Source organism: Erinaceus europaeus, chromosome 11 (assembly GCF_950295315.1).
Source record: "Erinaceus europaeus chromosome 11, mEriEur2.1, whole genome shotgun sequence".
In the NCBI taxonomy this organism is placed as follows: Eukaryota; Metazoa; Chordata; class Mammalia; order Eulipotyphla; family Erinaceidae; genus Erinaceus; species Erinaceus europaeus.
In genome coordinates this window covers 19905620-19919276 of record NC_080172.1, presented here as the reverse complement: position 1 = coordinate 19919276, position 13657 = coordinate 19905620, and the positions used below count along the sequence as shown (strand labels likewise).

At 41.7% G+C, this 13657-nt stretch overlaps 1 protein-coding gene across 1 annotated transcript in view; it reads right to left on the bottom strand.

The window, feature by feature from the left end:
• The window catches only part of RHOBTB3 (Rho related BTB domain containing 3), a 92696-nt gene extending 79251 nt beyond the window's left edge, over nt 1–13445 (bottom strand). Inside the window, exons 1-3 of the mRNA XM_016191835.2 lie at nt 12844–13445; nt 12410–12635; nt 4984–5170 (exon numbers count right to left, since the gene is read on the bottom strand). Of these exons, the coding sequence (XP_016047321.1) occupies nt 4984–5170; nt 12410–12635; nt 12844–12845 (415 nt within the window). The 5' untranslated portion in view covers nt 12846–13445. The remainder of the gene's footprint in view (nt 1–4983; nt 5171–12409; nt 12636–12843) is intronic.
• Nucleotides 13446–13657: the final 212 nt, after the last annotated feature.

The window sequence follows — 13657 nt, the reverse complement described above, 5'->3', positions numbered from 1 at the left end:
TTGCAAAGCAGGGCATTTTATCCATATTTTGCTAAGATTAATATCTGTCCTCTCTCTCTTTAATCTCATCTAATTTGATAGGGTAGAAAGAAATTGAGAGGGGATGACAATAGGGAGATAGAGACAGAGAGACACAGAGACTTAAAGCCCTGCTTCACCACGTGTGAAGCTTTCCATGTGAAAGTGAGGATCGGGGATTTGGATGCCAGTCCTTGCACATGGTAGCATGTACACGTAGCCAAGTGTGGCACCAGGTCATCATTGCTCTATACTCCAGCCCCCTTCACCCTGTATCAAGCAGCTCTGGACTAAGTGTGGAAGCATTTGGGGGACGCTTCTAGCGGGAATTTGTTGTTTATTTCTTTTTTTTTTTTAAATATTTATTTTATTTATTCCCTTTTGTTGCCCTTGTTGTTTTATTGTTGTAGTTATTATTGTTGTTGTCGTTGTTGGATAGGACAGAGATAAATGGAGAGAGGAGGGGAAGACAGAGAGGAGGAGAGAAAGACAGATACCTGCAGACCTGCTTCACCGCCTGTGAAGCGACTCCCCTGCAGGTGGGGAGCCGGGGGATCGAACCAGAATCCTTATGCCGGTCCTTGTGCTTTGCGCCACCTGCGCTTAACCCACTGCGCCACCGCCCGACTCCCCTGTTTATTTCTTTATTTATGCAGAGCCAAGTCTTCTGCTCTTATTTTTTTCACTCAGGCAAAAGAAGTGGGGAGGACAGTACTAGAGCTTTTCCTCTAAGTGTTTTTGCACCTCCCATGTGTTTCCAGGGCTCAAGCCAGGTCTGTGCACACAGAAAGACGCATGCCCTATGCAGTCGGTCATCTCTCCAGCCCTGCTAAAAAGAATTTAAATTTAGATTTAATGAGCTGTTCTGTGTGGTTTGTAGTCTCTTCCCTGTACAGCGAAGTGCTTGAGAACTGTTCCAGCACAGGAAGTGACGTTTGTAATGCTTCTGCCTCTCACTGAGCAGATTTACTTGCCATCATGACATACATACACAAAGCTGAAAGGCAAACATAACAGAAACCATAGTGCCCAGTACGGAAATGACTTGGAGAGTGAAAAAACTTGCTCAAAGAAAAATATTCTTCTCTCTACAGAAAATATCAAAAGGAGACCTCTATGAAGAGGTGATCAGAGATTACACGGTCCAAAAATATAAGAAAGGCTGTTTAAAAAAAAGGTATCAAGCTGTTACATAATAAAAACAGTTTTACATGCTTGTGGGATCTCACAATTTCTTTAGAATTTGGAATTCCTTTTTTTTTTTCATTCTAAATAAATATCCATCTCTGTACGTATATGTGTCTCTGGTTTTATAAGGGCTATTTCCCCTTAACAGGTTGTCAGACTGTTTAGTTTCAAGTCTTGCCAAATCTGGACCTTTCCTTTTAGAAGGTCAAAGAGGAGGCTACTCTAATAGATAATTTATTAACTATGCTGTAAATGTCATTGAAGATGAAGAGAAAAAGCAAAAGAGTTTAAGCCTTAACTGAAAATACTGAATTGGAGCTAGAGATAACTGATCAGAAAAGGTGTGTGTCTTGCCATGTTCAAGGCCCAGGTTTGAACTCTAGTGCCATAAAGGAGCACCACCCATTAATGCTGAGGTCTATCTCGCTCTGATGTTGAGGCCCATCTTCCTCTTACTGTCTCTCTTGTTCTATGTCTCCCAATCTCTTATTCTGAATGAAAAAGAGACCCTGAGGACTGGGAGGTGGAACAGAGGCAAGAGTGCTGGACTCAAAGCATCAGATCCCAAGTACAATCCCTAGTGTCATATATGCATCTCTCTCCCTCAACCCCCTCCAATTAATAAATCTTACTTTAAAATATCAAAAGTAAATTCAAAGGGAGGCGCGTTGCAGTTTGGAAGAGAGTTCCAGAAGTAATGCAACAGAACCAATAGTAGAGGTTTTAACTCCCAGCAACACCATAAGCCAGAGATGAGCAGTGTTAGTAAATTGACTGACTGATTTCATTATTTTTTATTATCTTTATTTATTTATTGGATAGAAAAAATCAGAAATTGAGAAGATGAGAGTCAGAGAGACACCTGCAGCTCTGCTTCACCACTTGTAAAGCTTTCCCCCTGCAGGAGGGGACCAGGGGTTTAAACCCTTATCCTTGTGCATTGTAACATGTGCGCTTGATTGACTAATCAGCTAATTAAAATAAATCAACACAGAGTGGTGAAATCACACATGCATAAGGCCCTGGTTTGATACACAAAAACTAAAATCAAGGGGGATGGGTGGTGACACACCTGGTTGAGTGCACATAGTACCATGCACAAAGACCCAGGTTCCAGCCCCCACTCCCCAGCTGCTCGGGAGAGGGGGGGAGGATGCTTCACAATTGGCAAATCATCACTGTCTGTACAGGGGATGCTAGCTGGTTAGCAGGTTCAGGTGAAAGTAAGGGATGAAGCCTACAAGAAATGCTGCAGGGTCAAGGGGGATGAGGTTGGAAAGGTAGGGAGTCCGAGATGATGCAATTAGAACAACGGGAAAGTAGGAAGAAAAAATGTGGCTTTATTAAGTGGAGAGAAATGTGTCTAGGTAATTTCAAGGACAGAATTATTGTTAATTCTGTATTAGACTTTGTAACTGGCAATCTTGTGTGAGAACAAACTCAGTGTAACTGCCAACACTATTGTCAGACTGAAGTAAACTGAAGAATGAATGAGACATGAGGAAGTGTGGATGACTCAAGAATCAAAGGCAGCAATAAAAAGAAAGACAGAGAAGTAAAACAAGTCTATTTAGTTTTATCTACTAACGCTAAACATACACCTACCCCACGATCCCAACAATCTGCTCCGAAGTAACAGCCTAAGTATGAGCCTCAAGAGAAACGCGGTTACATAAAGTGGTGGCTTATTTATACAACGAATTATATGCAGTGGTAAAAAATAGCAGGTAGGGGGTCGGGCGGTGGCGCAGAGCGCAGAGCGCAGAGCGCAGGGACCGGCGTAAGGATCCCATTTCGAGCGCCGGGCTCCCCACCTGCAGAGGAGTCACTTCACAGGCAGTGAAGCAGGTCTGCAGGTGTCTGTCTTTCTCTCCCCCTCTGTCTCCCCACCCTCCATTTCTCTCTGTCCTATCCAACAACGAACAACGACCAACATCAACAATGGCAATAATAATAATAACCACAACGAGGCTATAACAACAAGGGCAACAAAAGGGGGAAAAATGGCCTCCAGGAGTGGTGGATTCATGGTGCAGGCATCCAGCCCAGCAATAACCCTGGAGGAAAAAAAAAAAAAAAAGACAGGTAAGCACATACTGGATGAACCACAGTATTGTAGTTCAGGAGCAGGTAAAAACTAAGCTGTGTTGTTAGAAGTAGTTAAGTGGGGGCTGGTGGTGGCGCACCTGGTTGAGTGTACACACTACAGTGCACAAGGACCCAGGTTCAAGCCCCCAGCCCCACCTGCAGGGGAAAGCTTCACAAAGGGGTGAAACAGGGCTGCAGGTGTCTCTCTGTCTCTTTCCCTCTCTACCTCCTCCTTTGTTCTCAAATTCTGAGTGTCTCTATCCAACAAATAAATTTTTTTTTTTAAAAAAGTACAAACTTAGAAGTAGGTAAGTGGGTACCTCTGAAGAGGGGTATGATTGACGGGAGGGAGGGGGGAAGCCTAAGACAATCTTCCAGAGTGCTGCAAATGTTCTCTATCTTGATCTACGTGATGTTTGCATAAGTGTATATATGTGTAAACACACATCACACTTCATTCTACATTTAGTGAATTTTACATCCTTTACTTTGCTACAGCTCAAAAAACAGAGTAAATAAATAATGTAAAGTGAGCTTACTGAGGAAACGCCTCTAAGAACAATAAAGCACAGGGGCTGGACAGTGGTGCACCTGGTTAAGCACAGATAATACTAAGTGCAAGGTCACGCACAAGGATCTGGGTTCAAACCCTCAGCTCCTCACCTACGGGGATGACGATTCATAAGTGGTGAAGCAGGTCTGCAGGTGTCTATCTTTCATTCTCCCTCTCTATCGTCCCCTCCTCTCTCTATTTCTGTCCTAGAATAAAAAAAAAAATGAACCCAGGAGTGGTGGATTCCTAGTGCCAGCACCAAGCACCAGCAATAACCCTGAAGGCAGAAAAAAAAAAAAAAAGAAAAAGAAAAAATACCACCTAATCTCAGTGAATTCTAAGTTAGTTCTAAAACATTTGCAATAATATGCATAACAGCAACTAATAGGATGGACTAAACTAAAAGGAAGCCATCAGCCATGGAATACTGATGTTTTCTTAATTGTTGGTCTTAATTGTTGGATCCTGCTTACTCAGAACTACCTACCTACAGACACTACTCCATGGATGCTCAAAACTGGATAGACCTATAAGGTTGTTAACTTTTCCCCCAGAACTCAGCATCTACCTGATGTCTCTTCTACATCAAAAGAACACAATTACTGTCTTCCCTCAGTTGTGTAGAAAAGTAGTTGGTGGAGCCAGGTGGTAGCGCAGCAGGTTAAGCGCGCGACATGGTGCGAAGCACAAGGACCAGCAGAAGGATTCTGGTTCAAGCTCCCGGCTCCCCACCTGCAGGAGAGTTGCTTCACAAGTGGTGAAGCAGGTCTGCAGGTGTCTGTCTTTCTCTCTGTCTTCCCCTCCTCTCTCCATTTCTCTCTGTCCTATCCAACAACGACAACATCAATAACAACAACAATAATTACAACAATAAAACAACAAGGGTAACAAAAGGGAATAAAAAAAATCTTTAAAAAAAAAAGTAGTTGGAAGACATACTTATACCCAGCAGATTCACAGCAGAAGTCTGCAATACTTCCCTTTGATGTCATGACCAATGCCAGTGATGACGAGATTAACAGCTGGCATCTGAACCCAATTATTTCATATAAAAAACACTTCATTAATCATTGATAAACTTAGCTCTATGTAAAGTACATACTTGTGGTCTCATTATAAAAAAATGAAATGCTTACCATTCTGTCTGGTGCCAACAGCTGCAATGATTACAGGTACTGAATTTAATGCTCTTTTTATCACTGGAATATAATTGTCCTTTACTTCATGGAATGAAAACTTGTCATTTACGTTGTATTTGATCACAATAATGTCAGCACCTCCAATGAGATTCCGCGAGGTGTACCAATCACTGTCAAAAATGTCCTAAATTAAAATGCAAAGAGAAATCTTTGTCTTCAAATCAAACAAGAAATCAAACATTTAATTTTTGATACACTTTAGTTTCTATAGTTCCTGAAAAAACTACATGTAATAAGTAAAAATGTAAAATTAGAAAATATTTGCCACCTACTAGCTTTTAAATATGAAGCTTATTTATTTAGCCTAGACTAATGTGTTGGTAAAAACAGATCTAAAGAATGTCTGAGCGCCTATGCAATCTTTTTATTTGTACTTCAAAATAAACTCTAACAATTATGCCACAATTATGCCACACTTTTATCACCTGACAATTTTTAAAAACCTAACACTGCATTCGATGCAAGAGCACCAGTATGAATAAGAAAGCTTCAAAAGATATTCTGTGACCCAGTTAGACACTGCAGAATTGTTCTGAATTGCAAAGTACTGTGACGTCTGTGGTGTTCCATACAGTGTAGTCATATTTTCAAAATTCATATATAGTATTTAATTTTACACATCTTTGGAAAGTACCAATTAAGTAAATGTGCGTGTTTATATTTGGAAGGCGAGTATGCTCCCGTAAAAAAAGCTACTGTAGTTGTGGTGTTAACATATGGTAACACATACATATGGTGTTAACATCATGAGGAATGTATTTGTAATTCATGTGTTCTGATTATATAAATAAATTTAGCATGACACTTCACAGTTCTGAAATATATCACGTCAGACCACAATTAATATTTGTATTTAAACACGAAGTAAAAAGTAATAAAACATGAACCCTATTCTTAAAATTTAGTGCTTTGCTCAAACTGATAAGGACTCAGAGACTGCACAGGCCCTGTGCTAAATGTGAACATATATGGGCCCTGGGTCAGATCAATGGGATAAACACAAACTGTATTCATATACTTTCTTCAAGTTGGGAGCTACTCTCTGGCATAATCCAGCTTTCCAGTTCTATTAACTCTGACTACAACTTCCCAGACAATATTTCTAGTCCACCTGCATGACAGCTAGCATGCTTGGGCAAAAATCAGTAAAGTCATGGGCTCCTTGAAACATACCTAAAACAGACTTCCTAGCTTCTTTCTGTCCCAAGATCCCTAATCACATCTGCTCTATTCCTACTTTTTGGTTCCTGTTTATTAAACACTTTATATATCTTTATATCTTACTGCCTTTCACTCACCAAGTTGCAGATGCTACTGTGATTCCATCCTGATTTCCCTGGGCAAAAGACCTCACCGATGTGTCCTGGAACCTTACCTCTCCAGAGCCCTACCTCACTAGAGAAAGATAGAAACAGGTTGATGGTACGGATCAACCAGCCAATACCCATGTCCAGCAGAAAAGCAATTACAGAAGCCAGAACTCCCACTTTTCACACCCAATAAAGAATTTTGGTCCACACTCCCAGAGGGGGAGAAATGTTAGGGTAAGATGACCAAAAGGCTCTGAACTCCAATTCCATCAAAACTCGGAGAGAAGGGAGTCGGGCTGTAGCGCAGCGGGTTAAGCGCAGGTGGCGCAAAGCACAAGGACCGGCATAAGGATCCCGGTTCGAACCCCGGCTCCCCACCTGCAGGGGAGTAGCTTCACAGGCGGTGAAGCAGGTCTGCAGGTGTCTATCTTTCTCTCCTCCTCTCTGTCTTCCCCTCCTTTCTCTATTTCTCTCTGTCCTATCCAACAACGACGACAACAACAATAATAACTACAAGAATAAAACAACAAGGGTAACAAAAGGGAATAAATAAATAAAATAAATATATAAAAAAAAAAACTCGGAGAGAGGAGAGGGAACAATGAAGGACGTTCACAAGTAGTAGCGGGGATAGCAGGGCCATAGGAAAAAATGGGCAAATATATATCAATATGGACAGATAGTTACAGAAATAATAGTCAACCCACATCTGTGACCTTAGGAGAATTACTGCTGTTTCCAATGGAGGAAATAGGGACACAGAACTCTAGTGGTGCAACCAGTGTGGAATTATATCCCTGTTATCTCATAATTTTGTAAAATCAACATTAAATCACTAATAAAAATAACAAAAACTTAGCACTTTATTTTTTTAAGTAATTTTCCAAAGTTGTTATGTGAGTAGTGAAATATGCCTTAATATCACTGCTAAATATACTTAAGTAGCTTCCTCAGATCTAGGTAACTGTTATTATTTTTCCTTATATGTGTTCTTTGAATTTTTTGTTAGATTTTATTTATTTACTAGTGAGAGAAAGAAGACTACAGCATCACTCTGGTATATGTCAATGCCAGGATTGAGTTCAGAATCCTTCATCTGCAAGTCCAATTCATAATCTCTTAGATGAATTTAATGTAGTCTTGTGGCATATATTAATATTCCAAATGTGTAACAAAGCTAAGACTAAGATAACAAAAATAAAAGGTAGGGTAACCTGCAGAGATGGCTCAGTGGTAGAGCACAGGATTTGGCATACGTGGACTAGTAAATATGGCTCCTGGGAGCACAGATGCCAGAGTAGTGCTGCTTCTCTCTTTCTCACATGCCTGCACCTAAATCAATAAATCTTCCCAAAAATCCATTAATAATGAGAAATAAGACTGCTGTAGCTAGCAGGTCCAAACATTGTTTAGTTCTGAAAGTTTGCATTTTGAAAAATAGTACAAAACAGGGCAGATACTGTTTGAATCAGCAAATGGAGATCCATGTGACCCAACTTTTATCCCATAATAGAAAAATCTGGAGATATATATATATATATATATATATATATATATATATATATATATAGTAATTTTCCTTTAAAGAGAAAAAATTTTTTTACCAGTACTTCCAAAGCTCTAGGAAAAAATCTCTCCCAACTCCTTATACTACCCCCAGTCCACCCATTTCCTATAAAAACACTTAAGTGTCCAAAAAAAACGACTGCAGAATTCTTAGATATGAATACACTATTGTAAGGACAGAAAGTTTTATGAAAGATTCTAAGAACAAAAAAAAAAGAAAGGACAAACTATGAAATATAATGACCTTGAACTTTGTAGAGGAAGTTAAGAAGGGGGGAAAGTAAATAGAGATGTGGATCAAAAAAAAAAAAGTTAAAAGCTTCCCAGCAGAACTCCACACTAATTTTCAAATCCCAAACCACAAAAACCATTACATTTCAACAGTATCTGTTATAGCAGTTCAAAGTAAACAAGTATAACATGGTATAGAAATATATATATATATAAAAGAGAAAGTGAGGTGAGTGGGGTAAAAAGTTACAAAAAAAAAATAACAAACCCTAAATACAACTGAACTAGCATTAAGCAATCATTTAACTCTAAGACACACAAATCAAAAATAACTTTTCTTCATATTTGAAGTAGTTTAGCATTAAGCAATCATTTAACTCTAAGACACACAAATCAAAAATAACTTTTCTTCATATTTGAAGTAGTTTAAAGTTCCAGTTACTGGAAAGGTGTGCTGAGAAATTAAAAAAATGAAATTTTTAAATTAAAATTTCATGAGAAAATTGGGATTGGCATCATTAAAACTATGATGCTGATGATGTGTGAACTACAAGTAATTTTTAATTTTAACAATAATCATAACTTCAAACTTTGCACAAGGAAATTTTTTTGGAAAACAGGAAAAGATCTAGGAATGAAATCATAATGTAACTACACGCACACAAAGGAGTGTGTGAGAGACATAGTTAATAGTGAGCTACATATAATGAAGTACAAACACATTTATTTAAAAAGTGCCAAGCATATATGGCAAACATCCAAAGTAAGGCTATAGGGCCACAAAAGAAAACGTGGGAAGATAAACACAACTATATCATCCCAACTCCAACGAAACACCTCATTTCTTCTTAAAAATGTCAAAGAGAAAAATGCTCCACTGGTTTCAAGAACTATGAAGGAAATCAAATTCTCCCACCCTTTCAAAATCAGTTCCAGGATTTCCTCTAGGTGGTTATGCAACACAAGGCTTGAAGCCACATTTGAAGAACTGAACTCATGTCTGTCTGTCGGTCTTTCTGTCTGTCTGTCTCTCTCTCTCTCTCATGTCTGTCTGTCTGTCTGTCTCTCTCTCTCTCTCTCTGCCTCCCTCCCTCCCTCCCTCTCTCTTTTAAACCAAAACAATTTCATTCTACTTAATTGTCGGGCTACAAATACAGTGTCCTATTAAGTACTAATACTGCTGCCCAACTAGTTATATAAATCGTGTAGGTGAAAACTACTCTTACTTAGTGTAAGTCATGCATGGCAAGTTAAGTGGTAAGAAACACATCATTATTATAGTAACTACCACAGACTCAGTACCTACTACACATCAATCTCCATATTAAGAATTTTACATGTAATGTCTCATTTACTCTTCAGCCCAGCTCTTGGAGGCAGAGATTATACTGTCAACATTATAGACATGGAGAATAAGGCTAACTGAAAACAGGTGACTTACCAAGGAAAATAACCACTAAACAGTAGTGTGAACCTCTGGAATCAGGTCCTCTTGATATCAAAACCTGTGCCCTCTCAGTTCTGCTATAGATAATATTTTGGTTCAGTACATATGTAAATATCAGCTGCTAAATACAACTGACTCCAGTATCTTAGATGGACTTTCACTTACCAAAGCAAGGAAAATCCTTTATAAAGAACAACTCCACTGTATCTGGAAAACATGACCTAGAAAACCGCACTGGGGCTGGGCAGTGCAGCACAGGGGTAAGCCCAGCTCCCAACCTGCAGCTGGGGCACTTCACAAGCAGCGAAGCAAGGTTGTAGGTGTCTATTTCTCTCCCCCTCTATGCCTCCCCCTCCTCTCTCAATTTCCCTCTGTCCTATCCAATAAAAAAAAAGGAAAATAAATGGCCACTAGAAGTGGTGGATCTGTAGTGCAGGTACTGAGCCCCAGTGATAAACCTGGAGGCAACAAAAAAAGGAAAAGAAGAAGGAGGAGGAGGAGGAGGAAGAGAAAAAGAAGAGAGAGAGAGAGAGAAAAGAAAGAGAAGAGAAGACTACATCTAGGGTCTGGTGAAATAATTCGGTCTGAAGGTGTGCTGCTTTCAGGTTCAAGCAGGTCCCAAGGTTCCCACAGCAATGCACCCAAGGAAGCTTTGATGCTGTAGTCTCATTCACTCTTTTTCTCTTTGTTGCACTTGCTTGCATGCTCTCTCTTGCCCCCACTCCCAATATATATATGGGGGGGGGGGAGACTGGGTAATGGTACACCTGTTTGAGCACATACATTACAGGGGAGGGCCAGGGCTCAAGCCCCTGGTAACCACCTGCAGGGGAGAAGTTTCAAGAGGGGTTAAGTATTACTGCAGCACTCTCTCTGCCTGTCTGTCTGTCTCTCTCTCCCTCTTGCTAACCCTTCCCTTTTAATTTATGTCTCTATACAAAACAGATGAATAAACTATTTTAATAGACTTCTTAAAAAAAAAACAAACAACTTCACCTGGTTACAAACTCAGTGCCTTAAACAGGGACAGAGTTTAACCAAACAAAACGTTATCAGTAGAACAAAACATAACAATCAGTATATGGCACAAGTCCAGACTGCGAATGTTTATTTAAATCCATTTGAAAGACCTGACTTACTGGAGCACAAGGGCTCACAAGCATTGCTTTTAGCTAAATTAACAGAGAAAGTTAACAGCGAAAGAAAGAAAGAAAGAAAGAAAGAAAGAAAGAAAGAAAGAAAGAAAGAAAGAAAGAAAGAAAGAGAAGAAAAGAAATCAGGGAGGTAATCCTAACATCCTAATTCAGTTTAGTTTATTTTCTCTACATTTATTTACTCTGTGTACTTGACATTTGTTCAGCTGCATGCAGAAGCAATAGTATTTTAGACTGTAAGATCTTTTCATAATCAAAGAGTCAAAAAGAAACATTTCACTTGCATAGATGGACTCCGGCCAGGAAGTTTTCTATCAATGTTTTGCAGAGGAGCGTTGTCACTATCGATCGGGTGTATATAGCATCCCTATTGTTGAAATGTGTTGCTTTTTAGATTTTAGACTAGTGATGTAACTTTCCTTTAACTGGAAATTTATGTGGGCAAGTGTTCTATTCCTTCAGTGCAGAAGTCTATATAAAAATGTTTTCTTGCTTTTTTTACAAAGGTGTACTAATTCCATATAGCCCCAATTTAATTTTTTAATCTAACATAATGATAGTTTGTATCTTCTTTTCAGACACGAAAGTTTCTTGTTACAAAATGTAATCTTGTAATTCCAATATTGGTAAATAAACAGAAACTTTGAATTATAATTAAGTGAAAATAAAAAAGGGGGAATACAAAGTATTCAAGTATACTTTGTATTTTATACAAAGTATGAGAAGATAACTTCTGTAAAAACACGTTTGTGTCAAGGAATAAACTCCTTTCTCCTTTTACCACAAACTCAAGAATCACACTAAAATTTACCAACTTCACTATAAATTTTTCAATCACTAAATGTTTAGACTTATGAAGTGTCCAAGCATCATTAGTAATACTATTTTTAAGAATTATACAAAAGACTAATTTACCAAAAGTGTGTGGATTATTCAAATTAGAAACATGAACTTAATTTATGGTGTGATCATTCTGAAATATATACAAACATTCAGTAATTATGTTCCACCCCCTGAAACTAATGTTGTATGTCAATTGTACCTCACTTTAAAAAAAATCGCTAAAAATGTCTCAAAGGCAGACAGTGCTATAAGTGAATTAATTCAAATTAATTTGTAGTCCCTGATTCCCCTTCCTCTCCTTTCCAGGGGTCCTATTTATGAACTGCCCCAGGGAAGTATATTTTAGTCTGTGCTGAGTTTTCAGAGAGCTTTATTTTTAGAGCACTAATATTACACTATCACCCACAGGGTAACAGAAAAAGAAAAAAAAGACACTGCTCTCCTGGTGAAACTCAGTGACTCTGTCCCTTGGTGTTGGCACATTCAACTGTCAGCTGTCTACCATAGGCCAACACAGTCATTAAGTGTAGAAATAGTATTCTGCATTCACAATCTTTTTTTTTAAATATTCCCCACCCCCAACCCCTTCCAAATGTGTTCTTTGACTGTGCTGCCCACTGTCCAATAAGTAGAACAAAGGACCAAAGACTTCCCCCACCCCACCCCCAAAAGTGTTTGAAAACTCTGCCCCAGGTTACCTGCACGTTCCATATTCATGAAAGGGGTGTGGGGAAAAAGAAGAAAAGAAAATGAAAGGAAAAAAAAAAAAAAAACTCCGTCTGCCCTAGCCCCTAGCAGTTGCCGCCCCTTACCCAGACGGGACAGTCGTGCACTACCAGCTTGACATTCCCAAAGGCGCTGGCCTGATATTCCGTGAACACTGGCCGAGCGACCGTGCTGCTCGCGTTGAGCAACAAGCTGCTCTCGTCCCCGGAGACCAGCGGGCTTCTCCCCAGGTAAGTGCGGATGAGCCCCGACGGCCGGTTGTCCTGGTGGAACGCGTCTCCCTCGTTCCCCAGTGCCACGATGTGGATGGACCTGCAAGGCAGAAAAAGCAGGAGAGGAAAAAGAAAAAAAAAAGAAAGAAAGAAAGAAAAGAGAAAAGAAAAGAAAAAAAAGAGGCACGTGGTCAGGAAGTACGAGGGCAGGGCGCAGCGAGGATGGACACTGGCCCCCTCCCGGCCCCCGAGGTGCGCGACCCGCGGCGGGGTCGAGACAATAGCAGGGACCGCAGCGCGCTACGTACATGGTCGCGAATCCAAGGGCAGGGCGGCTATTCTGTGAAATGCGGATCCTCGCGGCTTCCCGGGGCCCCGTCGGCGGGTTATTTACCCGCAATCAGCTCATCCCCCGGGGCCGTGTCCACCTCTCCTCCGCCCCCCTTCGCGCGCCTCCACCGCGGCTTGGCCGATGCAGAGCCAGCGAGCGAGGGGCCGGGGCCGGGGCCGGGGCCGGGGAACGAGCCGGGCCGCGAGCGCGCTGCCAGCCAGTCAGGAAGCGCCCGGGAACATCCCAGGCGGCCGAGCCGCTCCCCGCCTCCCCCCCGCGCGGCCGCAGAGTGTCACGGGGCGCCCGGGCGCTGCAGCGCTCTCTCCGCGGAGCTCCCTGGGCCAGGCGGCTGCCGCCTCCCGCCTCTACCGCCTCCCGCCGCTGCTGCTCCTCCTCCCGGCCGAGCGGGGGGTGCGGAGGGGAGCCGGGGCCTCCGCCCCCTTCGCCCCCTCCGCCCTCTCCGCCCCCTGGGCGAGCGGGGCTGGCGAGCGCAGCACGTGCCGGCCTTGGGGGACTGGCGGGCGGACGTGCGGGACGCGGGGAACACGCGGGGGGCGCGTGCGGATCCCCGCCAAGGCCCCGGGGTCCAGGCGGCGGCCCGCCCTGGGGGCTGTGGAATATAAATGAATAAATGCAAAGCCCCGAGCCTAGGAGCTCGCGATCGCCGCCAGCCCTCTGGCTGCAAGTTTGTTTAACTCGAAAGGCTGTGTAACCAGACCCAGGGGAAGGGGGATGGGACGGTGAGGCCCCCGCTCCCTGAAGACCAGGGTAGAGGGAGAGAGGGAGAGGGA